Source organism: Anser anser (assembly GCF_964211835.1).
Source record: "Anser anser genome assembly, chromosome: 35".
NCBI lineage: Eukaryota > Metazoa > Chordata > Aves > Anseriformes > Anatidae > Anser > Anser anser.
The window spans coordinates 99367-125166 of NC_139756.1; the positions used below are offsets into that span (position 1 = coordinate 99367).

General features: G+C 51.9%; 4 protein-coding genes across 8 annotated transcripts; 3 read left to right on the forward strand and 1 right to left on the reverse strand.

Annotated features, from left to right (window-relative positions):
* Positions 1-17: 17 nt before the first annotated feature.
* DSN1 (DSN1 component of MIS12 kinetochore complex) lies at positions 18-3489 on the forward strand. 3 transcript variants are annotated; one of them, XM_083815096.1, is made up of 12 exons: positions 18-137; positions 218-265; positions 358-403; positions 594-851; positions 1266-1339; positions 1622-1694; positions 2080-2167; positions 2499-2558; positions 2740-2811; positions 2930-3077; positions 3155-3242; positions 3341-3489. In XM_083815096.1, exons 1-12 carry the CDS (start codon positions 33-35, stop codon positions 3424-3426), a joined length of 1146 nt encoding a protein of 381 aa, XP_083671222.1. In that variant the 5' UTR covers positions 18-32; the 3' UTR covers positions 3427-3489. The 3 variants fall into 3 exon arrangements, with proteins under 3 accessions (XP_083671222.1, XP_083671223.1, XP_083671224.1); XM_083815097.1 differs by having other exon boundaries at positions 29-137; positions 229-265; XM_083815098.1 differs by lacking the exon at positions 18-137 and having other exon boundaries at positions 223-265; positions 523-851.
* Positions 3490-3573: 84 nt separating this feature from the next.
* Positions 3574-6150, forward strand: MVB12A (multivesicular body subunit 12A). Its single transcript, XM_083815112.1, has 9 exons — positions 3574-3729; positions 3810-3902; positions 4455-4551; positions 4629-4755; positions 4852-4989; positions 5146-5243; positions 5600-5664; positions 5752-5802; positions 5908-6150. Exons 1-9 carry the CDS (start codon positions 3643-3645, stop codon positions 5968-5970), a joined length of 819 nt encoding a protein of 272 aa, XP_083671238.1. The 5' UTR covers positions 3574-3642; the 3' UTR covers positions 5971-6150.
* Positions 6151-6410: 260 nt separating this feature from the next.
* ATP13A1 (ATPase 13A1) lies at positions 6411-21331 on the reverse strand (the record flags this gene model as incomplete). Its single annotated transcript, XM_083815088.1, has 26 exons — positions 6411-6815; positions 7164-7307; positions 7557-7668; positions 8257-8399; positions 8833-9029; positions 9319-9433; positions 9749-9930; positions 10320-10416; positions 10781-10980; positions 11570-11678; positions 12010-12135; positions 12662-12772; positions 13062-13237; positions 14003-14160; positions 14803-14923; positions 15422-15559; positions 15832-15958; positions 16597-16652; positions 16920-17049; positions 17676-17782; positions 18410-18479; positions 18888-19043; positions 19340-19412; positions 19769-19959; positions 20263-20352; positions 20897-21331. 26 exons carry the CDS (start codon positions 21329-21331, stop codon positions 6705-6707), a joined length of 3675 nt encoding a protein of 1224 aa, XP_083671214.1. The 3' UTR covers positions 6411-6704.
* On the forward strand, positions 21327-24581 carry CHCHD5 (coiled-coil-helix-coiled-coil-helix domain containing 5). 3 transcript variants are annotated; one of them, XR_014575908.1, is made up of 5 exons: positions 21327-21460; positions 21549-21689; positions 21844-21995; positions 22829-23088; positions 23206-23283. XR_014575908.1 is itself a non-coding variant. In XM_083815118.1 (4 exons), coding segments are annotated over exons 1-3 (294 nt in total). In that variant the 5' UTR covers positions 21327-21458; the 3' UTR covers position 21995; positions 22829-23283. The 3 variants fall into 3 exon arrangements, 2 of the variants coding, with proteins under 2 accessions (XP_083671244.1, XP_083671245.1); XM_083815118.1 differs by having other exon boundaries at positions 22829-23283; XM_083815119.1 differs by having other exon boundaries at positions 21332-21460; positions 21549-21674; positions 22829-24581.
* Positions 24582-25800: the final 1219 nt, after the last annotated feature.

Here is a 25800-nt window from a genome sequence, read left to right on the forward strand (position 1 = left end):
GGGCGGGAGGACGCTGAGGGAAGCTCCCGCGCATGCGCCCTCCTCAGGGCGCCGCCATTTCCCGACGTGCCCCGCGCCCAACGGCGGGCAGCGGGGGCCGCCATGTTGGCGCGGACGGCGGAGCCCGCCCGGTGCCGGTGAGTGACGGGACCGGGACCGGGACCGGGGGTTTTGAGGGGTGGGCAGAGGGGCACGGCCGCCGTGAGCCTGACCGCAGCGTTCTTGCAGGTCCGAGGAGATGCCGCAGCGGGCGGCGGGGCAGGAGGTGAGCGCTGGAGGGATGCGGGGGCGGCCTGAGGGGGCGGCGGGGCCGCCCCGCAGCGTGTGGTAACGTTTGCGGGACCGTTTTTCCCTCAGGCATCCCCCGGTGGAGCCCCCTGTGCGGCTGACGGTGCTGTGCCAGGTAGGGGAGGCCGCGGGCAGCAGCAGTCCTGGGGTGCTGTGAGGAAAAGGTGCTGATCTAACCCTCACACGCCGCACTGCTGCTGCTCTGAGCGAGGCCCTGTACGTTTAAACCCCCAGGAAAAGCCCGTTTCTCTCTGTCCTTCTCCTGCTGGCGTTAGCAATGTGGTGATCGTGCGCGTTTTTCTCAGAACTTGACCCCGCAGAAAAGAAAGGGGATGCTGAGCAACCCGTAAAGGCACCTGATGTAATTGCTATGAGCAAGGAGAACGTTAGTTCCCTTGTGAACGCTGGAGCAGGTACAAGGAAAAGATCCTATGGAAGTCCAAGCCCCAGGAAAAGCCCGCTCCTTGTCAGTCCTCAAGCCAAGCGTCGCTCTTGGCGTCGTTCAAGCCTGAAGGGGACAAAACGTCGGAAATCTCTGCCTCCTTTTCACCAGGATGTCACTGGTAATGCTCTTCTGCCTCCCTTTATTGAACTCTCTCGAAAAACTCATGCGGTGGCCTGCTGCAAGTTGAAATTTGATTTCATGGAATGGTTTTTACTGTAATTACAGAGTAATTGCATTATTCCAAGCTACTAGCCTGTGGCTGTGTTGGCAATGGTCTCTGAGGTCCGGGTACTTGAAGTTAAAAGGGGGTTGCTGTGCTAATGGGTTCTGTAAACCCCTGTTTGCAGTCTCTGCCTTTTTACTTCTATGGCTGAGCCTTAAGGAGGATTTTTCTGGCTAGGAGGTCTTTCTGCCTCTTTTCCCTTCCCCTTCTGTGTCCTGCAGATGGCACACATGTACAACAAGCGTCTTGTGGAATGATTTCGGCTGCTTGTGGCTTGGTGTAAAGTTGTTCCTAAATTTTATTTTTCAGAATTGTGCGAGTCAATTAGCCTTGATCTGCCAGAGACGGATCGGCTTTCTATGCTGTTGCTGTCCAGTTTCCAGGTAAGCTTCTCTGTTGTGGAAGTGCGTTATTCTTCTCTTGACTTTCTCTGACATTCTGATTCCTGTAACTGAGCCGTGAGGTAGGGGCAGGGAAGGAGGCTCTCCTTTGTCCTTCAGTAACGAGTCATCCTGCAAGCTTACAGCAGAAGGTCTAACCTTACGCAGGTGTTTAAGGGGGTAAAAAAAGAGCAGTCATACAGCATACAGAGCTTAGGGGTGACCTGTTTAACTTTGTCATATGGCACATTAAAGGGCGCTGAGACCTTTTCTCTGTTCTCGTAGTTTTCTGCGCAGAAACTTGAACACGTCTTGAAGCAGACAGAGGGTTTTAGTCCTGAGGCTTTCAAAGCTAACGGTAAGTTGCACTATGTGCATCACAAAACAGGGGTAATCCCAAGGTTTTAAATACTTACCCTTCGCTGGCATTCTCTTGAGATGAAACCAGATGTCTTTGAGAGGAGGGGTTGGAGAGGTCAGGTGCTGCCAAAATTACCTGAATGATGGTCTTTGTAAGATCCAGCGCATGACCACGGTTTTTTGGGGGTAAAGACAAATGGACACACTGAACTATGGTCCCAGAGATGAGTTACTCCTTTAGAGGCAGTATGAGTAATAACTAGAATGCCTCCTGACGAGGAATCAGGCTGGTATTGTGCAGGTTAGGTAGCAGCTTTGCTTTTCGGTATTACGAATTCTGTAGGTACAAGCGCTGTTCCATCTTACTTTGTTTTCCTCTCCAGTCAACTCGGTTTCAGAAGACCTGAAGCGATACATAGAGAAACTGAAACTAGACGGAACACTGAAGACCTGCATAGAGAAGACTGAAATGTAAGGACTCGCCTGGCTCATCTCTAGTTTATTATTTTTCTGTTTTTACCTCGTGGCCCTGCCCAGACGTCTCAGTTTGCAAACAGCGAACAACCTGTTGCCTGTGGGTGCCAGGCTTCCTGGGGGGCAATGACATGGCCGAGCAAACAGTCCGGTGAATATTTACAGGGGTGTTATTTTCCTTGAGGAGGTCCAAGAGGCTTTTCTCTTTCATGCTGTGCAGTTTAAAGCATTGCTGTGTAAGCGCTAAGCAGTCACCCGAGCCCTCTGTGACGATACACAAGTGTTTTATCTCTGTATATCGTACTGGTGTTGCACTTCTCTGCTTTAGGGGTTCATTGGATTCCATTTCAGACGAGTCAGTGGCCCAAGCCAAGGAGCATATCGCCAGGTAAGGTGGGCTGTGTGCGCTCTGAGACTGTATAAAGACCAAAACGGGTTTTCATAGAGGGTTAGGGTTGCGTTTGTGGTGTGTTTAGTTCTCCGGCCCTGCTTTCTGAGGGCGAGTGTTGTAATTTAACCTTACAAAGGGAACACCGGTCGCGTGCAGACCTCTTTTCTTCTCTCCCTAGGTTTTCTGCTGAATGTCGGGCTTGGGACGAGCTCTTACAGCGCTACCAGAAAGGCGCTGAAGAAATGGCCAGGTGCGGCTTGTTACGTGCAGTGGCACCCGAGAACTTTCTGGCAGAAAAAGAAACGCAGAAGCCTGCTCCGAGCGATGCCGCAGGCAGCGCACGACGCTACCGCCTTTTTTTTTTCCAGGCAGCTGGAGGAGTGCAAGGCTAATCCAGGACACGCAGAGCCTCCGAACTACCTGGAGACGTCTCAGGCCCGGGTCCTGAGCAGCAAACCCAACTACCGGGAGATCCTGGAGGCGCAGGGCGAGGTCCTGAAGTGCGTGGAGCTGGCGGTGAGTTGCGCGCTGCCCCGCGCCGCGCCCCGTGCCCCTTCCCGCCCCTCCTCGCTGAGCCCCGCGGCCTTTCGCAGCTCGACGAACTGCGGCAGGCGGTGGAGCTGCTGCGGGCTTTCGGTGAGGACGGCCACCAGTACCTGCGGGGACTGTCGCAGCACCTGGGTAAGCGCCGATCCCCCCGGGACCGTTACCGGGACCGTTACCGGGACCGTTACTCCCCAACCGGGGGCTGACGGCCTCTCTGTGCCCCTCTCTTCTAGCGACACGGACCTTCCAGCGCCTGGAGGACTCGCCGGTTCGCAAGCTCCTCGCTGCCCCGCGGAGGCCGGCGCCGCCGGATGGCTGAGGGAGCCGGGACCGGGAGCGGGAGCGGGCCGGGGGGCGCTCAATAAACACGACTCTCTTCCGCCTTCGGCGTCTGTCGCAGCTCATTGGTCGCTTTGCGCGTCGCTCAAAGCGCCGCCTCCAATCGCCTCAGCGCCGCGCTCGTTGTCAGCCAATAGCCGCGCGGTAAAGCGGGGTGGGGGCGGAGCCTCTCAACGCGGAAGTGGCGGCGGCGGCCATGGCGGCGGCGGAGGAGCCGCCGGCCCCGCTCACCGGCGTGGGCTGGGCCGCGACGCCCGAGGCGGCCCCCGCGGGGTGGAGCGTGGTGAGCTGGGGGGGGGAGAAGGGGGCGAGGGGGAGGCACGGAGCGACCCGGCCCCGGCCTCACCCTCCCCGTGCCCGCAGCTCACCACCAGCGTGGAGGGCGCCGCGGCCAACCTGGGCAAGGGCTTCGGCCACAAGGGCGGCGGGTACCTGTGCGTGAGCACCGGAGGGCAGGTACGGGGAGCGGGCAAGGCTGCGGGGCGAGGGGGGCGCGGCGGGAGGGGGGTGAAGTCCCCCGGTCCTGGTGCTGAGCTGGTCTCGGTCCCGAGCCCTCGATCCCGGTCCGGGGCCCGAGCCCCCGGTGCCGATCCTGGTCCCAGTCCCGGGGCCAAGTACCCCCCGGTCCAGGTCCCTGTCCCGAGCCTCCCATGGTCCTGGTGCTGAGCCCCCGGTGCCAAGCTGGTCCTAATCCTGGTCCCTGTAACGGGGTCGAGCCCCCGGTCCTCATCCTGGGGCCAAGCCAGTCCCGATTCTGATCCCAGTACCGGTGCTGAGGCCCCGGTCCTCCTCCTGGGGAGGAGGTCCTCATCCTGGGGCTGAGCCAGTCCTGGTCTGGGTCTCAGTGCCAAGCCAATCCTGATCCTGGTCCCAGTACCGGGGCTGAGCCCCCCGTCCTCATCCTGGGGCCGAGTCAGTCCTGGTCCGGGTCTCGGTGCCAAACCGGTCCTGATCCTGGTCCCCATCCCCATTCCAATCCCGGTGCCGAGCCCCCCGCATCCCATGCAGGCAGCAGCCAGCCCCGTGGTGACCGACGTGCAGGTGCTGAGCGAGCGGAATCCACAGCCCATGGGTTACAGCCGTGTCCCCGAGTTCCCGGAGCCTCGTAAGTGTCCGGGGGGAGGTAACGGGGCCCGGAGCTCAGCCCCCAGCCCCTGCCGCCCGCTGTTTCCCCCCCCGCAGGTGCCGGGGTGTCCCGCAAGAAGCGGGTGTACGTGAGGCTGCAGCCGCTCAGTGCCGCCGACACGGCTGTTTTCGACATCAAGCTGAGCAGCAAGAGCAAAGCCATCCCGCACTACATGAAGATCGGGTAGGGAGGCCGCGCCCCTCACCCGTGCTCCCCCCCTTCCCAGCTTTCTGCTGCAAAACGCCCTTTCTTGCTTTTTTTTTTTTCCCCCCTCCCTAGGGAACTGGGTGGCTTTGCTGTCTGGTGTAAAAAAGGGCCGGTGCCGAAATCCAGCCTCGCACCGGTCCCCAGCCCCAGGACCGTCAGCCTGGGGCTGAAGCAGCTCTCGCTGCAGCCGGCTGCGGACGCGGAGCAGAAGTACGTATGCGTTAAACGCTTCCAGCCTTACCTGCACCTGGCCGGCGCTGGGAACAGCTCCTGCTGCTGCCACCTCGTGGTTCCCACCCCTGTAGGGTCAGCTGCGTTTTAATGCAGCCTCCAGGTGAGCCTTGAGTTAATTCTGGTGTCCCACAGGGCACCAGAGAGGCCCTTGGCTCGGAGTGGCACCAAACGAGCTTCTTTCACACTACACAACTCGGCGGATGACGGCTCCGGCATCTACAACCTCTCAGGTAAGCCCGCCCTTCATCTGCCACGCACCACAGAGCTGCGTAAAGCAAAGCGTACCCCTAGTTAAGAGAGCTTCAACTGAAATCAGAGTGTTGGCTCATACACTGTTATTTCTGCACAGCTGATCCTTTTAAACGTTGCAGCTGAGCAAAGTTTTTAGAGGAAGCTTCTTTTAGTGAGAGACTTCCCCCTGAAAGCTGTTCCTGGCTTGCATTAGGAGACATCACTGGCCTCCTGTGCAAAGTTTTTCTTCTCGAGGTGCTAAGATGGCCTCGGCTGCTCAGTGTAGCACCCTGAGTGTTTTCAGGAGGTCTCCTTTGGCGTTATTAAAACCCCTGCCCCTTGCTTCTCTTTTCAGCAATGGATGGGGTACCTTTCACACTACATCCCAAATTTGAAAGCTCCCTCAGCTTTGGCAGTAACGTGAGTATTGTTTAAGGTGCTGACGCGCCGCTGGTTAGTCCCAGCTCCTAACTAGGCTTACCTAGAAACATTTAATGCCCGTTTTAGGCTCTTCTTGCAGAGCTGAATGTTAAGTCCCTTGCTGACATTGAGAAAGAGGTAAGCAGGCTGCTTTTACCACACCCCTGTTTTGGTGGCAACAGTCTGAATTTCTTCAATACCTGTGTCTTGCCTTGACTGATTGTTTTTTGTCATTGTTTTCAGTACAATTACGCTTTTGTAGTGGAAAGGACAGCTGCTGCCAGACTCCCACCCAGCATTTGCTAGCACCGGGGTCTACCAGGCCCGTGAGGATGTAAAGTGCTGACAAACATCCAAGCTGCTCTGAGCTCCTCTCTCTCTCTCACAGATTAAAGTTCAGGGTACCTGAAGAAACCTAATCGATATCCAATTACAGGAATCACTGGGGAAGAAAAATAAATGTGTTTCTCTTCTCAACTGCCAAAATATTTTTGTAATGCTTTTGAATTAGAGGGCTTCACCAGAGTCTCGTTATAGGAGTTCCTGGCAGTGTTCTCCTATGCTTTGTCAACCCTTTATTCTGAACATTAGCTTGTGCAAGAGCATTTAGTGTTACTGTCGTGTAAAACCCTCTTGCCTTTGAGCCTAATCTTTAGTTTACTGCTGATCTAATCCTGTGCTTTGTCTCGCTGTCTATTAAAAACATCACAAAGCTTTCAGCCCCCCAAAAGGAAGTTCCGAACATGTTTCAAAATACATCGATTTTGATTTAGTTAACCAAATTCTGTAAACGTTTCCTCAAACAGGGCAGTACAAAACTCCCAACAGGTGGTGGCGTGTCCTGGAAACATTAAAAAGTCAGGTCTTGTTTCACAGAGGTGGTTTCCACGGGATACGGAAGAAAGCTTCCCCATGCCTGTTTCTGAACAGGATCAGAGTTATTGTTAAAACAGTAAAGATGATTCTTGTGGTGTCAAAACACGGCCCTGGGTGCTGTCCTTCGTGTAGCACTGCTGGGGGCGGGGACCTTGTCATTGGTTTCAGGAAGGCACTTTAAGTTTTGCGCTCCCCAGCAGAAACTGAAGAATTCGGTCCACTAGCAAGGCGAGGAAGAAGTCAGCCAGCAACACTTCCGTGATCACAATCTTAAACTAGGAAACAAACAAGTGATTAGCCCCTTCTCCTCCCCGACTTCAGTGACTTTCCCAGCAGAACAAAACCTCCGCGCTGAGGCGCTTTAATAGAGTACCTCTGCAGCAACTGCTTAACTAGAAGCTTGAACTTGCTTTTGCACCATGCTACAGTTACCCCAGTGCTCCAGGAGGATTGCTACCACATTCTCTACTTAAAGCTATCCAGGTAGCTGGTATTCCTGTAAGTTATTGTCTGCTAAAACCCTTTAGATTCCTTCAGAGTTTCTGAAAACAGACCGATTCCTGTTCTCCCTGTGGAAACTGTGTGTGAAATGCAGTAGGCACAGAGAAATGCTGCTTGCTCACCTCAGTAGGGATTTCTACCAAGCCAAACTGTTCATTGAACTCCGGAGAAGAGCCAGTGAGCAGGCCCACAATGGCAAGGCCTGAAAGGATGATGCTCCACAGCAAAGGCTTGTTCTCCTGCAGACTTTCCATGAATGGATGGCCCTGAAACACAGCAGGGAAAAAAAAACACATGAGCAAAAAGTGACACTGTGCTCGCCCACTGGTGGCGTGTTCACGGTAGGGGACAGAGCAATTCCTGACATGGTTTGGGACACGTGGCTCATTCTGACTTGGTGCAAAGAGAGGGAGCTTTTCTCTGCAGAAAAGCAAGAGCATTGATTTGTTCTACGGTATCTTAGTTGTAAAATCACTCCTCCAGTCCTACTAGAGACGCAAGTAAACACGGCTTGCCTTGTAGTTAATAGCAAAGGTGGCCATCTGCATTGCCATCGACATGATGTACACAGTGCTGTTGACGAGGCTGGGCTCAAACTCCTTGTACAGATCCACAAACTCCTCCCGTCTGAAAGAGAACAAAGCTGAACCATCAGCGGACCAGACTCAGGATCACCAGGAACAGAGTTTCCCTTGCCTCACCCCACTGACATTGATTGATTTAAATTACGCACAACTTCTGCTGGCCAGCAGCAGGTCGTTCCCAAACTTTGGTGTGGCTCCCATTAGCAGCAGCCCTCCCTCTGACACAAGGATGCTTGCACAGCTGAGAGTGGAGCCGCATGTGCTGCAAGCACAATTAAGCACGGGGCTCTTGGCCACAAAACAAAAATCAAGTGGAAAAGTTTATTTATTTATTTATTTTATAAAAAAAACTTTCCAGTAACCCACCTCATCGGTCTGGGGCCAGGAGACCACTGGAACTGCAGCGTATCACAGACCCTATTCCCACCACTTCTATCATCCTTGCCCTGCTGGGCTGCTGCCAGCACACTCAACGTACAGCACAGCACGCTTTCTCTGCGCATTTTAAACTCCTAATGCTCGGTGTGCTCAACGGAGCATTCAGAGCAAGAGCACTGTGGTGTCTTTTCCACCCTCCTGCTTAGCAGCAGCTGGAGAAAATGTGTTCTGTGCCGGAGGAACAGACACTTACTTGGAATCGCTGCGCACCTGGGCACCGCGGTACAGGTAAATGAGGCTGAGGAAGTGCACCAGGAACTGCAGCAGCACCGTCAGGACCGTGTAGAGGTTAAAGATGTTTGGCAGCGGGCGCTCCTTGGACAGCGTCTTCAAAGGCTGGGAGCAAAAACCAAGCAGTGTTGACTAGAACAGTTCTGACCATCCCTATGCAGCTGTCCAGCACAATCTCATTTCTCAGGAAATGCCTGCAAGGATTCCACTTCATGCCAATGAACGTAAGGCTCACAGCTTGGCTGGTGCAGGTAACGGCTTCCATTGAACCATTTATCTGCATTACCCTTCCCACCTCTTCTTCTTCCCAAAGCTGAACAAAGCTGCTTGCCCACAACCACAAGATGCTCCCTTAAGCAAGCACTGGCCTTGGGAGTTTCCCAAGTGCAGTGGAACTAAAACCCTCACCCCCGGAGCATTCTGGGCTATTAATTTATTAAAACAGCTTTTTTTTGAGAGAGAGAGGCACTCCTCCATTATTTCTGATAAGACTGATGCCAACCAGCCACTGTCCTAATGCACGTCCCCCCCCACGTACCTTTGACCTGGAGATGAAAAGGAAGCAGCCAGCCAGCAGCAGACCCTGCAGAGTTGCCTGAAAGTCGCTGAACTTCACCCCTTCCAAGTAGAGGACGCTCTGGCTATAGGCAAGGATCAGGGCGTTCAGGGCAAGGATCTTGAACATTTGGAGTGTTGTCACTAGTGTGCAACGACCTTGCTTGATCACATGGCAGACTAAGGAGCAAGAAGAAGCAGCGATTGGAAACAAAACAAGTCTGGGGGCTTTGTCCCTCAGTCTCCTCCTCTTCTGCAGCAGTACAGAGAGGCGCAGTACACAGCACCCCCATCTGAGAACCCTCCACAAGGTTCCTCCATGCAACCAACCGGCAAAGCCATGGGTTTGGGAGCATTTCTCACCACCCCACGCCCTCTGGGGCTTCTTTCAAATCCAGACTTATTCTCACTGAGGAATGTGAGCACATGGAGATCCACGCCAACTGCTCAGCTACCCCCCTGCACTTACTGCACTGAATGGAGGAGAGCTTGGAGGTAAAGGGGGCTGCAATGCTGGCATCGCCCAGCTTCACGACTGGCACACGCTCCTCTTCCAAATCCTTCAGGACCTGACTAATCCGCTCCTGCAGGCCAGTAAGAGAAAGACACACATTCACACCCCACCTTCACAACCTGGACTGATGACAGTCTTCCCTATCCTCCCCCCACACCCCAGTTCCAAGGTGAGGCTGAGAAATCTTCATTCAGCTTGAGAGCTGCCTAGCAAAGCAGCATCTTCCCTGCCCAAATCATTCTATTTCAGGATAACAAGACACCAGAGAGGCTGGTCTTTTCCCAGTACATCCTACCGTTTCCAGTTCTCACGAATTAGTAGTAAACGTGAGGAAGAACCAAGAGCAAGGATAAGTTAACAGGCTTTTAAACATCTAGTTACCAACCCTCTGGATGGCCAGTTGTTCCTCTCTTTGGGACATGACTCTGTGCTTGGCACCACGGGACGTGGGCTTCACAGTCCCGCTCCCCATTGACAGCAAAGCAGGCCTCCCATCACTGGGTCCATCTCGAGGTCTCTTCTTCCGTTCTGGCAGTCTCTCAAGAGCATTTGCCAGCAGAGCCACTCCTGGAAGACCAAAACGTTAGCTGTAGGGGGAAGTGTTGTAATCCCTCTGCTGGCAGAGCATTTTCACCACACAGAAATCCCAGCTGCTACCTACACCTGGAGCCAGGTGAGCAGGCTGCTTACACAGAGACTTCAGACAGGTTACGCTTGCTGAAGCAAAGCTTTGGAAAAAAATCACGAATAATCTTTCTCTCTGGAAAATGCTTTGCAGCTAATTCCCGCTACCTGCTTGTATATGCACAGCAGTATTCCACCAGCACAGAGATCCTTCTTCAAATGATGTTGGTCAGATCAATCCCAGCCCCCAAACCACCAGAGAAATGAACACTAGTTTTAGGAACACCAGCAAAGCTCAGACAAGGGCACACGAGTCCTGCATGCACACTCACCCACATCTGCGTGCTTCAGAGCTCCAACATCGTTGGTCCCATCCCCACACATCAGCGTTACATAGCCCAGGCTCTTCAATGTAGTGATCACGAACTCCTGCAAGAAGAATTGTGTAGTGAGATTTGGCAGCCTGGGCTGAGCTACCTGTCTTGATCAAGTGCTTCTGTTCTGCAAGAACTTGCTGGCCTCACACTCAGCCTCCAAAAGGTTCGCCCTCAGGCTTCGTTTTATGCATGCAGAGCTAGAATGGGCTGGCGAGTCTTTAGGAACACTATGTGACACATCCTGATCTCTGGTTCTCGCTGCCAGCTGGCATGGGTATCAGGAGTGGTTACACTGGTTTGTTGAAAACAGCTTTGGCGCTAATCATGTGCTAGTATCTGTGTTGCTCCCAGGCACCAGGTGAGCCCTGCTGGCAAACCTGCCAAAGTTGGGTTTTACCCGAGCCGAAACCCCTCACCTTCTGCTTTGGCACCACTCTGGCAAACACCTGGATGTGTGGTATAAGTTTCAGCAGCTGCTGTCTGTTCACAGACTGCAGGTGAGAGAGACCTTCCCCGGTCACGCACAGGTCGTATTGCTGGGTCAGCTCTCGCAAGGAGCTTGGCAAGATCGGGAGCACGACAGCACCATCGATGGATTGCCATTGCCAGCTGGAGTCTGGAAAGAGAAGCACAAGCTTGACGTGAACGTGCCTGTGAGGTGCCTGGCTGTCAGTAACGCTCCCAGGCACCCAACGTACGCTAACCCTGCTGTCTGCAGCCCCTCGCCATTAAAGACGCGAGGCTCCTCTGCTTCTCGTGACAGTGACACTCCCCGCCTCCCATCCAGCTGCAGTCGTTATGTGGACTCCCTGCACTGCAGCCCCTGGCAGTCAGTGACAGTGACACAGCGCTCTCAGCTTCCCCAGGCTGCGCCGTGCTTTAACAGATGGACAAGCTCACTCCTGTTGTGTCAGCTCTGGCCTCTGAATCTGCACAAGATAGAGGCCTTCCAGCTGCTGCTGTTTTTGTTAATTTTGGTGCTCTGGTGGCTTGGTTAGGAGCTGGCAGAGCTCTCATAGCACTCAGAGAAGAAAGGGGCAAAGAACAGAGGGTTGTCTGGGGCTCTGGAAAGCAAGTGAGCAGCTTCCATTATCGGCATCAAGCAGCCACGCTGCCGTCACGTGGCTAACTTGGATACAGTCCCAGGAGGGCTTTGGCTGCTATCCCCCAGAATGCAGAACCCTTTCCTGCACGGAATCAGTCACCTTTGCTCACAGGAGGCTGCAGAACGAGGGTGTGTTCCCTCTGGAGGAAGTGGAGCTCCCTGGCCACGTGGCAGGCAGTGAGAGGATTGTCTCCTGTTATCATCACTACCTGAGGGGAAAGCACAAGAGGTTCAAAATGAGTTCCGGGAGGGCAAGCGGCCATTCTCAGTGAAACTCCTTTACACCGAAAAGAGTTCCACCTAGCAGGCATGCTGGACACATTCCCTATGAGATGTAGCTCTGTGCAGCACCTTGCAGAAAGGCCTTTTCTCTCTAGGTCAAGGCAAATCCTGTCACAAAAGTAACATCACATCCACAAAGCTTCCCTGCCTTCATCACAAGGAAGCCTTTGCCCTCACTCCACGTAAGTTTCTGTCACTGAAATTCCACTTCCTGAACACCAGGTCTGCCAGAACGGCTCGGATGCTGCTGATGCTTACGTGGTGGGATGCATTCTGGATCTCCCTGATGACAGATTTGGAGTCAGCTTTGAGAGGACAGGAAACCACAATGAATCCGGCAAATCGAAGATCACACTCCAAAGCTTCACGCTTCATCTCTCGCACCTGACAAAGCAAATCAGTAACCAGAGCATTACCTGGTGCTTCAGAGCAGCAATCTGGTCTTCCAGTGGGTGCTTCCTGGCAATCAAAGCATCACTAGAAAGAAAACTGGTGCTTTGAGATGCACAGAGCAACCCGTCAGCTGCTCTACCAGAAAGAATTCTTTGGGAAAAAGCTCCAGAGATGGCCCTGAGCACAGTTACACGTGCCCATCCCCACACAGTAACAGGTTCACAGCTGAGAAGTTCAGTGCTAAGCCTCTCCCCAGCTGCTACAAGGAAAAGAGTTGACCCTGCTTTACAAACTGGGGAAAAAATTATGCATCAATGAAGCAACGTGGGAGTCAAAGCTGGGAGCACAACGCAGAGGCTGCGATCTTCCCAGAAGATCCATATTGTAAAATCAACACAACTATTGCAGCTTTGGGCAACAGCAAACCAAAAGAGATCTCACTGTTCTGCAGCCCTGCTCACGCCATCTGTTTCCTTTGACAGGTGCTCAGTTTGAAGGCTTAAGAAGAGAGGCATACCTGCTGGTGAGTGAGGTGCCCCAGTTCCTTGTAGCCAAGGGCCAGCACTCTCGCCCCCTCATGCGAAATTTCTGTGTGGACAGCATGATAGTTGCTTGGGCACTGAGACAACTAGAGAAGATGTGGGGAAAAGTCGCGTTAAGATGGTTCCAAACACAATTCAGTAGCACATTCCAGTATTTCACATTAAATATGCTGAGAGGGAAAAGAGGCACATTTGGGTAGACTGAAACTCCCCGGTGGAGTTTGTTCTCAGGCACGGGTTCGGTAAGGAATTTCGTCTTGCAAAAGAGCTACGTCCTGCATTCAGGCTCCAGACTTTGCAGGGACAAACTGAGGTGTAAGGGCACGAGCACACGTGCTGGAGAAGGCCTTCCCTCTCCTAGAGAGCTGCGCTCACCATTTTGTGCAGCGTCTCTGGGGCCCCTTTCACAGCTGCAATGTAACAGAGGTCAGTCGAGCCAATCTTCTCATACGACGCCAAGACAGACATTCTTTTCAGGGCACTGGCAAAATGAAAGCGCTGGTGAATTTTCAGTCCCTGAGTTTTAATACTTCTGGGGAAAACTTTCTCATCTGGAAACAAACAGATCAGGAAATCCTGAAAGGTTTCTCGGTATCAAAGGCAACACCCCTCCCTTCAGGTCCCAAAGGAACCCACAGATCACCGAGAGCTTAAGAATTTCTTCCTTAGATACAAGCATACAAAGCTGGAAATTCTAACGCCAAGGATTAAGGGACATAACCAGTCAGAATGTCTAAGTGCATTAATATGAAGAGCAACGCAGCAGGTCGAAGGTGCATTTACACCGTTATAGTTTTATCACAGGTCAAAATCCAGAAGCAGAAAACACAACCGCATGGGTTTCAGGGAGATATGCATTCAGGATTTCTAGAGGGTTCTTACTTTAGTTATTTGCGTGTGCCAGAGCCAAGAAAGCAGAGCAGAAAACCTCCAGAGACTGCATGCAGACCGTGCTACAACACACACTGTTGTGTTTTCACAACTGCGATCTGCCCTAGCCAGTCACGCCCCCATTTTGCAGTTTGCTTAATTAGAACCAAAAGGCACCACCCCAAGCATACTGGTTGCAGAATGCATTATCTGCAGTCCTGAGAACAGCCTTTTACTATTTGCTGTCCCCGAGACACGCAGTGCAAGGATTTCCACTGCCCCAAGCCAGTTCCTGGGACCTCACTAGATCAAATTCACGATTTGCAGAAAGCCGGGATGAGGCACAGGAGATCTCCAGAGACCAGATCATTTCATGCTCAAACCAACTGACAAAAAGCAGCGTTATCACCATCAACCCTCCCAAAACAAACACACGAAGGTTTTACCTTTGGTCAGGGTCCAGTCCACAGCCATCAACATTGCCTTCTCTAACGGGTCTCCCACCAGCGTCCCGTCATCCAGCTGTACAAGTGAATGGCAAGTAGCAATCGCTCGGTGGGTTTCTACAGGAATGTCAGATACTGGTGTCACTTCCTTCCCATCCCTGCGACATAAAAGAGACTGCCCATGTTAACAGACCCATTCACATTATCTCAAACAAACCCTGGAGTTTTTCCCAGCAAAAAAAATAAAATAAATCTACTCTAACACAGTAAACAGCAGAGCTTCTCATGGCAAGATCAAAGCCATGGGAAACCTGGCTCTGTCTCAACTGCAAACAGCGCCAAACCCTATAATTTTTACCAGTTCTCCAGAGCAAACTTGATTCAAGCAGAACACGCAAAACAGAAGACTGAACTAACACATTTAAATAGCTGTAGAATCAAAGGACCAAGAGATCCCCCTGCTGTGGCGTCTAGCTTTCTAGCACAGTTCATTAAGGCGGCAAACGAGAAGGCAGGATGCTACCACACGGAAAGGCTGCAAATATATCAGCTACATAAAAACTCAGTGTGAGAAATCCCCTGAGACAACTACGTTTTGAAATCCAGAGGCCAGAAAGCCTTTTTCTGAGCGTTGTTGCCAGAGACTAACAACCCTCTCCCCTTCCAGTTCAAGCCACTTCTTTCACCCTCTGAATCCCCGATCATCTTCCCTTCCCCACTGCGATTTCAGCTGGGCCTGAGGAGTGCTGCCGTGCCCAAAGCCCAGAACACAGCAAGTCACTCTAACGACAGTCACCTACCTGAGCCCAGCTACTCCTCTCACTACAAGGTGATCGCTGGTTAACGTTCCAGTTTTGTCAAAGCAGCAAACTTCAACCTTGCCTGCAAAGGGGATGCGGAAGGGCTCTGTACAGTACACGTCTAGAAGAGAGGAGAGGAAAGCCTGTGACAGATCAGCTACGACAACGCCAGGACAGATCAGCAGCTTTTATCACAGGACAGAAGCTATAAACATGGCGTTCAGCTCTCCGCTCTGAAATCTTGTAGTGTTTAAAACCACAACGGACATGAAGTTGTAGCAGCACAGTCCAACACAGAAGCCACCGACCTTCCTAATCCGCATACAGGAACCTGCTCAGTGCAGAACTGCACGACTGTTGAGCAAGCAGGCTTTCATGTAAATATTTTGGTTCAGCTACTTTGGACCCACTTCAAAGCACACCCCTCCTAGGCTCTTGCGTTTGGGGTTTACGCCCCACTCTCATACACCAGCTCCAAAACCCACGTCAGATACTGCTGCCGCATAGAAATGAGGAGACTACAGGAATTTCACACCCATTTTCTCACCGACATCCCCCACAGTTCCAGGTGCGAGAAAGCAGTCTGATTTTTGGTTTTGCGTTTAGGCTTGGTACTTACAGAGCTTGGCCAAGGCAATGAGGGAGGTGTTGACAGCCAGAGAGAGTTCAATGGGAAGTTCAGGTGGGACAACCGAAGTCAGTATTAAAGTACACTCGAGGAAGAGCTTGTAACGATTCCTGCTAGGATCCTTCGTGCCTATAGGATGAGACAGACCACCTGTAACTCCTCACCCTTGGACTGTGTGCCCCACAGAACTAAGACGAATAGCACAAAGAAGCACACCTACCTAGGAAGAGCTGTGGGAGGGCAAGAAAAGCATCCAGAATGCAGTCTGGGCCCCTACACTGAAACACTGGAGCAGCCCAACCCAGCTATTGTAACTCTCAGAAATTACGTCAACTGTCCTTCCCACAAGCTTTGGTACAACTCCTGTGCAGACACCTGGAAGAGGCAAGAAGAAAGCTCACCTTCAATCCAGACGTATGCTGCAGCAGCAATGGCAAAGACCAGCAGGAACAGGATGAAAATGAAGGTCTCTAAGTTATTGGCTGTCACTCTCTTCACCCCAAAGAGGATTGTACGTAGCAATTTCCCCTGAGAAGAACAGCCTTCAGTGCAAGAAGCTATCTCTGCAGCATGCAGTGGTTTGTTAAAAATACGTCTGAAACCCAATTTTAAAGTTACACTCTGGTATGCTGGTGCCAGAGCCTGAAACTTATTCCCAGTTCTGTGATCCTCTTAATAGCCATCAGCCTAGAGCCACCCACAATTAATCTATTTAAAAAATAAACCCACTCCTAAGCCACTTAAGTTCACTACATCTTTTTAATCAGTCTTAAATTTTCAATCGACTTCTAAGCAGCTCACATTCACATCTCCAGCCTCTGCAAACACACCCCAGTTACCCCTTCCTGACAATTCTCATTACACAAACAGGGATAACCAGGAGCTAAGGACTATAATATATATAACGCTGCCAGTCACAAAACCAGCCCTAAATGCTGACTCCCAGGCTTCTGCATCAAACATCAGACCACTTATTTGGCGCGCACAGAACAGAGTGCCAGAGACCAACTTTATTTGTTCCTCTTCCAACCAAACAAGCAGTTCTGATGCCCTGATTTCTATTTTCCACTGCTGTATTTCGTGAGGATTTCCTTATAGCAAAGCACTAAACAACAGAACCAACGTCACTGACAAGACAGAGGCGAGAAGGCACGTTCACGTCTTACCTGAGATGTGTTGAAGCCTGTCCTCAGAGCGTATGCCACACATCCATTATCGACAGCTGGAACAGCAGCAGGAATGAAGACAGTAAGTTTACTGCAAATCTTTTACAGGTTTATCACAGAGAGAATACACTTGAAATTACAGCCTCCTCTCACTTACAAGGGGATATAGTCAACTTGAGCAGAAAACCAGTCTAATAATCACAGTAAGCAGGGCCAAGGAGACTTAACTCAATAACTACCTTCAAAAGTTGCACCAAGCCCCATGAAATAAACCTGCGAGCATACTATGCGCCCTCTTGGAGGGAATTTGCGCAGGTACGTACGTTTCAGTCCTGTGCTGGCTTTCTGGGGCGGGATGTGCTGCACCACCTTTGTTCCCCCGAATATGATGTGTAACCGGGCATCCGTCTGCATGTCCAAGACGTGCTCTGGATTGAGATCCTCCACAGGCTCCTGCAGGACAACGATCGGTCTCAGATTCACAGCTATCTAAAGTAATCTTCACGCATTGCTTTCTTTTATCTCGCACGAGATGCTCTCAGCTTCGCTTCGGCCACAGGTGGCCTGAACTGAATCTAGACATGAACGTGCCATTCAGTTTCTGATTTATAGCCTGGTTCATGTGGAAATTCTGGTTTCAGAGGACTAGTTCACCCTTGGCACAGTGAATTTAGCAAGGGAGGCTCTGTAAGCACTACTTTATCATTTTTAAGTCACTCGCTGGCACAAAAAGAAGGAAGGTGCAGGGTTTTGAAGTGCTTTACACTTGTTCCTCCCACCCCCTACCCAGCCAAAAGAATCCAGACTGGGGGGAATGCGTAGGAGGGCGATGCCGTGCCCACATGTTGCAGTTCAGGCTCAAAGGCTGGAGAGGCAGCCAGACAAAACAGGCATTCTGTTTCTCATTTACCAGAGACCATCAATCACTGATAGGGAGTTGATAACAAACAGACCAGGTCGCCCGGGCCAGCATTCACACAAAGAGATTCATTTGCATTCATGACTACTACAGTGGCTTGAATATTTTTACTTTTCCAGGTTGTAACAAAGGGAAATCATAGAAGATGCTTCCCACAGACCTTCATCTGCGGCACGGACTCTCCTGTCAGCATGGCTTCGTCTACAATACACCTTCCACGTAACAGCAGCACATCACACGGCACTAGATTTTCATGAGGAGATCGGCCTGCAATTAATACACGAGAACGCTGAAGTTTGAAGGCAGAAATGACTACTGCTTGGCTATTTGACCGGAAGGGAACAGATCTCCTCCAGTTTAGCTGAGATAAAGAAGTTTGCTAAAGGTTCAAACCACTCAAGGGCTGACAAGTCTCTCAGTTGACTCCACATTGCTGAGAACCAAGAGGCCCTGAAGGTTAGGACTTTATTCGGGCTAGGAAAGCTTCAAAATGAAGTCACTTAGTTCCCATTGAACTGGGAACGCATCCTGAGGTAATACAACCTCAAAAAAGAAAGTACGGTTAAGACAGAGACCTGCACTTCCTTCCCTGTTCCATTCAAGGAAGATATTGCTGGGAGGAAGGGAACTCTTCACCTTCACAATCCTAAGCTGAGGTAGGAACCTGCAGCTGATTGATCTAGCTGTTTACCTTTCTTCAAGACAGTACAAAGTTCAAGAGATCCAGCCCAAGGATCAATCCCTCAGACCCTTGAATCGTGACATTTACGAACCAAAGTCTCCAAAAGCACCTAACCAAGACTGTTACATTTTTATTCACTGTGCAACCTCACACACCAGAAGGAATCTGATTTTAAACAAGGATTTGATTACAACCATCATGCAAGCCATTACCAATGGAAACGATGTCCCCTGGAATAATCTCATCACTGGAAATGGGTCGCCACTTCCGATTTCTGTAAACCTGCAGGAAAAAAAAAAAAGCACTTTGAGAAGCCCTGCGTGCATCAGCGTAGTCAAAAAGGACAGAGGAAAAAGATGGGAAAAAGAAACAGCAAGCCAGCTGAAAGACAGCTCCGTCAAGAACTTTATGCAAAGCAAGCTAATCCAAAAAAACAAAAAACACCAACTCAACCATGAAAGAACATGTGATAGAAAATACAGCCAGAACTATAAGAATTAACGGAACAAAAAGATGAAGAATTTCAGATTAAACTAGCAATAATTTATTCCATTTACACTGGACTTTTGCCCCTTTTAGAAAGAAGATTCACAGCCAGCGATGATCTTTCCCATTTCTAGGCTCTTGGTCTCACTGCCAAGTACCCAATTTTCCAGTGTTTGTGACCATTTCTTCTCTCATTCCGATTACCTGGATCATGTATGGCCTGTTGCCCATTTTTCGGATCTCTGACATGTTTCTCATCTGTTGCTGGACCAGGGAAGCTTCAAATGCAACTAACATGGAGAGGGTGAAAACGCTGTAATACCAGTACTCATCCAGGCACCACAAACCCACACAGAACACCTGCAGGGAGAAAAACAATGCAGAAGTTGTTCTAATCTCACTCAGACAACAAAAGCCTTCCATTTCCAGTTTTTTTTTTTCCAGCTAATTTGGTATGCATTTAATTGTATTAACTCATTAGGGAAAAACAGGCTCACTCCCACAACAGGCAAATAAAATCATTCTAAGGGTGTGAGAACAGCACGTACTTTTGATTTTAGAAAACTGATTCCGATCCTCAAATAAGGATTATAAGGAATTTTTTCCTTTAGTAACAGGACAAAGTATTTACAGCCCTTTACGTCTGCTCGCTTTACCTGAAAGACGAAGAATGGAGCTGTAGCTCTTTCTTTAAAGAGTTCCAAGAACTCTGGCACCACCATCTCAGCCCTGGGAAAGAGTTGAATCCTTATTAGGCTAAAAGTTCTGGATTCTCAACAAGAGCCCAACCCCAAAGCCACCTGGTGTCAGTCCAAGCTGTGTTTCACACTATCCATGCACAATCTCCCTCTTCTCAGCTGCTTTGTCTCAGTCACTTTGCTACACACAATTATTTTCCATCTACAATCTTCTCTGACACCGTTCTAGGGCCTTAAAGAAGTTGGACACTGTGCAAAGCGAGTGCCAGGAGCAAGCATTTGAAAATCAGCACCAGGATTGTAGTTCTACCCCTTGGTTACTGACACACTGAGATACCTTGGTCCCCTCTCACTCCGAAAAGACAGATCTGTGCCTGGAAAACTCACTTGTTTGTGCCGTATTTCTTCTCAGCTGCTCGGATCTCTTTGTCTTCCTGATAGCCTCGGGCATTCTGGTAATAACACAGGGGATGCTCCACGGGGAAAGCTACAGGAAGAAATTGTTTCTTGCCGTTTATCTCATACGAGTACTTGATTTTCTGAAATTCAAAGGAAAGAGCTTCCTGCCCATCCTCATCCTGCAAAGAGGAAAAAACAACAATTGAATACACATCAAAAATCTCACTTTACAGCTGAAAAAGGAAAGAAATCCCAATCCCTCACATCTCTAATTCTTGTACGATTCTGCTTGTGGTACAGACAGCAGGAAATAAAATGCAATCTTCAACATCCCCACCCGTGACTGACTGCAGCTGACATTTCCCTAAGAAGTTAAGTTAGGAGCTAAGAAATGTCACCAAGAGTCTGCATATTTGACACGAAAATGCCATTTCCTGGCACGTGACAGATTTCAGTTCTGCTTGCAACGGCCACGTCCTTACCTGGTCTCTGTGGAGCGGCACTAGTTCTACAGATCCGTTATTTGGGGTTGGCACAACTTTAGCCAATGTGGCTTTCTTAGGACTAGGTTCCTGAAACACAGACATCACATCACACGTCGTAAAGAAGACTATACTCTGAGAGACAGGAAGAACCATTTCTGGACCACGTTAAGACACACAGAGTAAAGAAATCCATGCAGCAAGGTGTTTTTGCAGACCAAACGCATGACAATCGAGGATGTTTTGGGTATCATAATCCCTCCTCAAAACAGAACCCCACCAACTAGTGTTATCCGTAGGCTTGTCCCCAGCTTATGACTATGTTAAGAAATTATAAACCAATATTTTATTGGCAGACAGCACACACAACGAAGGCACGGCTGCAACAACGACCACCAAGAAGGCGTGGGGATCACCCCTCAGGGAAGCGCAGAAGAGCTGACGGTCGCAAAGACAGCCAGCCCCGCTCCAAACGCTCAAATCACCCCAGATTTGGGTCGGACCGAGCGAAGCGGCGACGTTTCGGTGCACAGCGACCCACCGCGCCTCCCTGGGTGCCTGAGGCGGCTCCGTGGGGTCCCCGGGACCAACCTCCCGGCCCGGCCCCGCGGCCAGCACCGCACCCGGGACTCACCCTCACGCAGGTGAGCGCGCAGTGCGCGTGCACCGACCAGAGCCCCGAGAGCGCCGTCAGCAGATGCACCACGCCGATGGCGGCCAGGGCCAGCAGCGCGGCCTCGGGGGACGCGGGGCCCTCCCGCTGTTCCGCCGCCGCCTTCTCCTCCCCCCACGCTGCCCACACCCGCGGCCCCCACAGCCACAGCCAGGCCGGGTAGAGCCCCGCCACGAAGGGCAGCACAGTGCCGTGGAGAAGCCGCGGCCGCCGGCGGTACAGCGTCACCGACGAGACCAGCTCGTCCGCGGGGCCCGCAGCCGGGCCGGCCGCCGCCATTTTCCCCTTAGCAACGGCGCGCTTCCGCTTCCGGGCGTGGGCCGCGAGGCGACGCGCATGCGCGGTGCGCACAACCGAGAAGGGCACAGCGGGCGGGGAGCTGCGGAGGCTGCGCATGCGCGTTGGCAGCCTGGTGGCATTGCAAGGAGAGGGCACATGCGCAGAAAGGAGAGAGGGGCGGCGGCGCATGCGCAGTGAGGAGGGCGAGGTGGCGGCGCATGCGCAGTGAGGAGGAAGCGGCGGGATGTGAGTAGGGGGCGGCGGTGGGGGGGGGAGCTGGGCCGGGCCGGGCCGCGCCGCGCCGCGCTGCGCTCACTCCGGTGTCGCCCCTCAGGGAGGCGGCGCTGGAGGTGACGGCGCGGTACTGCCGCAGCGAGCTGGAGCAGTACGGGCGCTGCGTGGCTGCCAGCCCGGCTTCGTGGCAGCGGGACTGCCACAGCCTCCGCCTCGGCATCTCCCGGTGCGCCTCCGCGCAGTGAGTGAGGGGCGAGGGGGGGCCGAGGGGACCGGGGGGGACCGGGGGGGGTCGGGGGGGCCGAAGGGAGCCAGGGAGGGGACCGGGGGGGCCGAGGGGGGCCGAGGGTGGCCGAGGAGACCGGGGGGCTGAGGGGGCCGCGGTGTCCCCGCAGCCCCATCGTCAGGAGGATCCGCAGCGACTGCGCCGAGCCCTTCGCCGCCTTCGAGAGGTGCCTGCAGGAGAACGAGGCCGCCGTGGGGAAGTGCAGCGAGCACGTCGCCGCCTTCCTGCGCTGCGCCGAGCAGGTGAAGGTCGCCGCGTGAGGTGAGCGGGGGCTGCGGGGGCTGGTTTCGCTCGGGACCTGCTGCGCAGGGCCCTCCGCGCTCCGTTTCTCTCATTTAAACAGCTGGAGCGGCCGTGCTGCTATCGGCCAGCCCAGCAATATCGCAATAGGCCAGCCCAAATTCTGTTTACACCCATGTTTCTCTCCCACCTTTTGTAAATTCCGACCTAGCGTCCTCTCAGAAAAGCATAAAGGACTAGAACAGGTTGCCCAGAGAGGCTGTGGATGCCCCATCCCTGGAGGTGCTCAAGGCCCTGAGCGACCTGATCTAGTGGGTGGCGTTGGGGTTGGAATCAGGTGATCCACGAGGTCCCTTCCAACCCCAGCTACTCTGAAAGCATAGCAGGGAATTATATCAAGGTTAAACCCATTGGCATGGCTCATCAGGGGAAGTATTTCCTCTGTTTGTGACCACAAGCGCAGCAGCGTGTTTTTCCAAGTGGTCATTCTGTGTTGGACTAAGGTGCTGCCCTGCGGTAAAAGACCCTGGGATGAAGGCAGTCTTGTTCTGACGTAAAGTCTTGGTTTAATTGGTCCAACTCTATTAATCGACTGGCTCATCAGGTTTGCGCGGTAATATATGCAGAATGGGTTTGTGGGGTGGGTCAGGCTGCGGCACACAGCACTGGGATAAAGATCCTGTAAACTTCCGTGGAGCTACATTAAAGCAAATAATGTGCTACTAAGCATATAGGAACAGACTGACTGTGACATCTGCCTGTCACCTGAAAAGGTAATTTACTCTGCCTCACGACTGGGGTGTTGCATACCTGATTCTTTTATTTGTGCTGTTTTTTGTTTTTTTTTTCCATAGGGGATCCTCGGAATTAAAGTTCATCCTCAGGAGTGAATGAAAACTCTTTCCGTACCCTGGAGTCTCATTCCAATGCTCAGATGGGTTGTTTCTCCCCTCTGAAAAACTGAGTGCAGCCCTGTGACGTGGTTCTCTTGGTGCTTGTCTTCAACGACCAGCTGGACTCTGACACAGCTGTCGGAGCGTTCCTGATCTGCTGGTACTTGTGTGCTGCTAATGCTGGGTTTTCGCTGCTGGTGCTCCATGCCCTTAGCAACTTTGTAAGTAAAAAAAAAATTACAGAGCTGCGCTGAACACCAAAGGATCAGCGAGCAACCTGCAGATGTACTTGAATAGGAACCAAAAGCTAAAATCAGCCTTTACCTCTTTTTCTGCAGTCTGTATTCAACAATTTCTTTGATAATTAAGCACAGTGTTTTCCTTCGTCCCAATAAAAATCGCTCCTGAAGATCAAAGGCCAGTTCTGGCTTTTCCCGCTGATGATGGAAGCTGCCCTCAGAGCTGGACTGCCTACGGTGACGTTTCCTTGACCGCAAAGGTTCCCACTTGAAAATTTGCTGTGCAGCTCCCAGTTTTGGGGGTGCCCTGGCTCTTCTGCTGTTTCAGAACAGCAGAGGGAGTCTTCCTGCCAGCGGAGACGGCAGAATAACTGTGGACTCGAGAGCTCTCCTCAAACCCTGCTGCTCTATCAGCAGCACAATGATCTCTGAGTGCAGGGGGGGGCCACCACCGGTGTTCTCACACAGGGGCACAAAGAGCCCAGCTAGGAGGAAGGGTGGTTTCTGGGCTGTAACTGGTGGGGGGAAAAATATATAGTGGTGTAAGAATAGCTGGTTTTACAAGGAGTGAATTAAGAGCCAGGGCTCGTGAGACCTGTGAGCACTCTGCGGAGGCACTGCGAGCTGTGGCCCTACTCCAGCGTGCCGGCGGCTGAAAATTGCTGTGGGTCTGCTGATGTGCAGTGTGTAAGGTGGGACTGAGAATCCCCCCTAGCCAAAAACGGGTCTCTGAGGTTTAGAAAGCCCTTTGGGATACTCGCAGGCCAGCTACAGAGAGGGAGAAAGGAGCTGCTACGGCCTGCTTACACAACGCAGCGTCTGCTGAGTGAGGGCTTTGCTGCTGTCCAGAGTAGCAGCTTCCAGAAAAGTTCCAGGGAACCACAAACCAACACTTTCCAGAAGCGTGCAGCCAGCAGAGCACGTGCAGAAAGTGTCGTGTACGGCACCAGCAGTCTTTGGAAGCACAGCGCAGCTTTGCTGTGTTTTCAGTGTGAGGTTTTTGTCCCCCTAAGGGTGAGGCACGGAGCAGGAAACTTGGCTTTGACCTGGTTCCCAGGGGTTCGTACCCCCCTTCCAGGGACACATTAATCCTTAGCCGTGCTTCAGCCAGGCACAAGTCCAAGCTTTTGCCTTCGAGCCTGTGGTGTTTGGCAAACATCACTTAGCATTTTCCAGTTGGGCAGAGTTTAACTCCTTTGGGGAGAGGGACAGCAGATTGAAGTTGATCTGTTCCAGCTTCTAGCAGAGCCCGAATCACGAAGCTGGCCGTCGGCGTTGCTGTCTGCCGCACAGAGGTGGCTGCATTTCAGCAGTGATGGGATTCGAAGTGTGTCTGGCTGCTGGGGCCCTGTCTTAACAACATGTATACTTGCAAAAAACACTTTGTTTCCTTTTATCAAATGCCGCAAACGTAAAAATGCTGCAAATGTTAAAAAAAAAAAAAAAAAAAAAAAGAGTAAAGATAAAGCATGTTTTATCTCCTGGTGGAAAAGCTGAGAGAAAAAGGTGACGGTGGCTTCGCTTCAAAGTGAATTTAGAGGAGGCAAGTGCTACCAGAAAAGGAGGAGAAATCTTTTGAAATTTATTTGTGCTGGGCAGGACCCTATTAGTCAGAAATGTCTGTGGCGTGAATAGCTTTATTAAGGGTGCCGTTAGACGGGAGCGAAGGTGCTTTACATGTTGTTGACATTGTATTGAAATGTCAGCCTGTCAGCAGAAAAGCCATTTTTCATTATGTTTAAGGTGCACTGGGCCCCCTCTTAAGCCCGGTTATGTCTCCTCCTTCTCAGGAGCCTGAGCCGCTCTATTATTACTTGCTCGGGCGCATTAACCGCTGAGCTGCCGTTGCCATCGACCAGCCAAACGCTCGTGGGGGTTCAATAAACTCGTTCCTAGGGAGAGGGGGCAGAGGAGGATGCTGCTCCATCCCGCTTCTGTGTGCAATCGAGGAGATAAAGGCTTTCTGAGAACATACCGGTGAGGCAGCTGCAAGTTTTGCTCTGAATAAGGAATGTCCACGTACAGCTCCCGCTACACAAATGTCACGTAACAGAGAACTGGGACAGAACCTGCCCACGTAGGGAAGTCTTGGGGTGGTGGCTGCCGTTTGAAATCGGTGCTTTCTTCAGTTTACCAGCGCCCTCGGAAGAGTTTCTAGGCTAAATCCATTTGTAGCCTCGTCAAATTTGGCGAATGTCGTGAAAAGTGAAGGGAATATCGGCGATTCTCTTTCCTGCAACGGGCCGCGCCAGAAAATGGCTGGAAGAAGCCAAGGGGTGTTTTGCTTCATAGCCCGAAGGGAATCTGTAGCTGCATGCTGGAGCAGGCTAAGTCTGAGCCCTCTCCTGAGCACGGAGCAGGAGTTTTGCAGCTCTTTTTCTAACTGCTATGGGCTACCTGTTCTTGCTGGCTGCTGGAATAAAAACGGAGTAGCAATTACCGCAGCTGTTGGTATCGGCAAACGTGAGGGAAGGGCTGTGGGTGTGTGATAGAGGCTGGAAATTGGGCAAAGCCAGATGCAGAGGGCAAGTCCCTGGAAGTGTAGGAAAAAGCTCTTCCAAATCCAGTTTTCTAGTCCTGTCATTGGAAACGCAGCCACACAAATGCTTCCTAAAAGGAGCATCAGTTGCTCCGTTATCTTTCCCCAGGTGCAAATTGCCAAGAGAGAGGTCTGAAAAACCTGAGAGTGGGACA

Excerpts from the sequence above, each read along its gene's own strand:
- MVB12A (XM_083815112.1), top strand. The coding sequence starts at position 3,643 with ATGGCGGCGGCGGAGGAGCCGCCGGCCCCGCTCACCGGCGTGGGCTGG. Across the intron at positions 4,756-4,851 it reads CCGCACTACATGAAGATCGG|GGAACTGGGTGGCTTTGCTG; the intron begins GTAGGGAGGCCG and ends CCCCCTCCCTAG. Across the intron at positions 4,990-5,145 it reads GCTGCGGACGCGGAGCAGAA|GGCACCAGAGAGGCCCTTGG; the intron begins GTACGTATGCGT and ends GGTGTCCCACAG.
- CHCHD5 (XM_083815118.1), top strand. Across the intron at positions 21,690-21,843 it reads TCCCGGTGCGCCTCCGCGCA|CCCCATCGTCAGGAGGATCC; the intron begins GTGAGTGAGGGG and ends GTGTCCCCGCAG.
- DSN1 (XM_083815096.1), top strand. The coding sequence starts at position 33 with ATGCGCCCTCCTCAGGGCGCCGCCATTTCCCGACGTGCCCCGCGCCCA. Across the intron at positions 852-1,265 it reads TTTTCACCAGGATGTCACTG|AATTGTGCGAGTCAATTAGC; the intron begins GTAATGCTCTTC and ends TTTATTTTTCAG. Across the intron at positions 2,559-2,739 it reads GCCAAGGAGCATATCGCCAG|GTTTTCTGCTGAATGTCGGG; the intron begins GTAAGGTGGGCT and ends TTCTCTCCCTAG.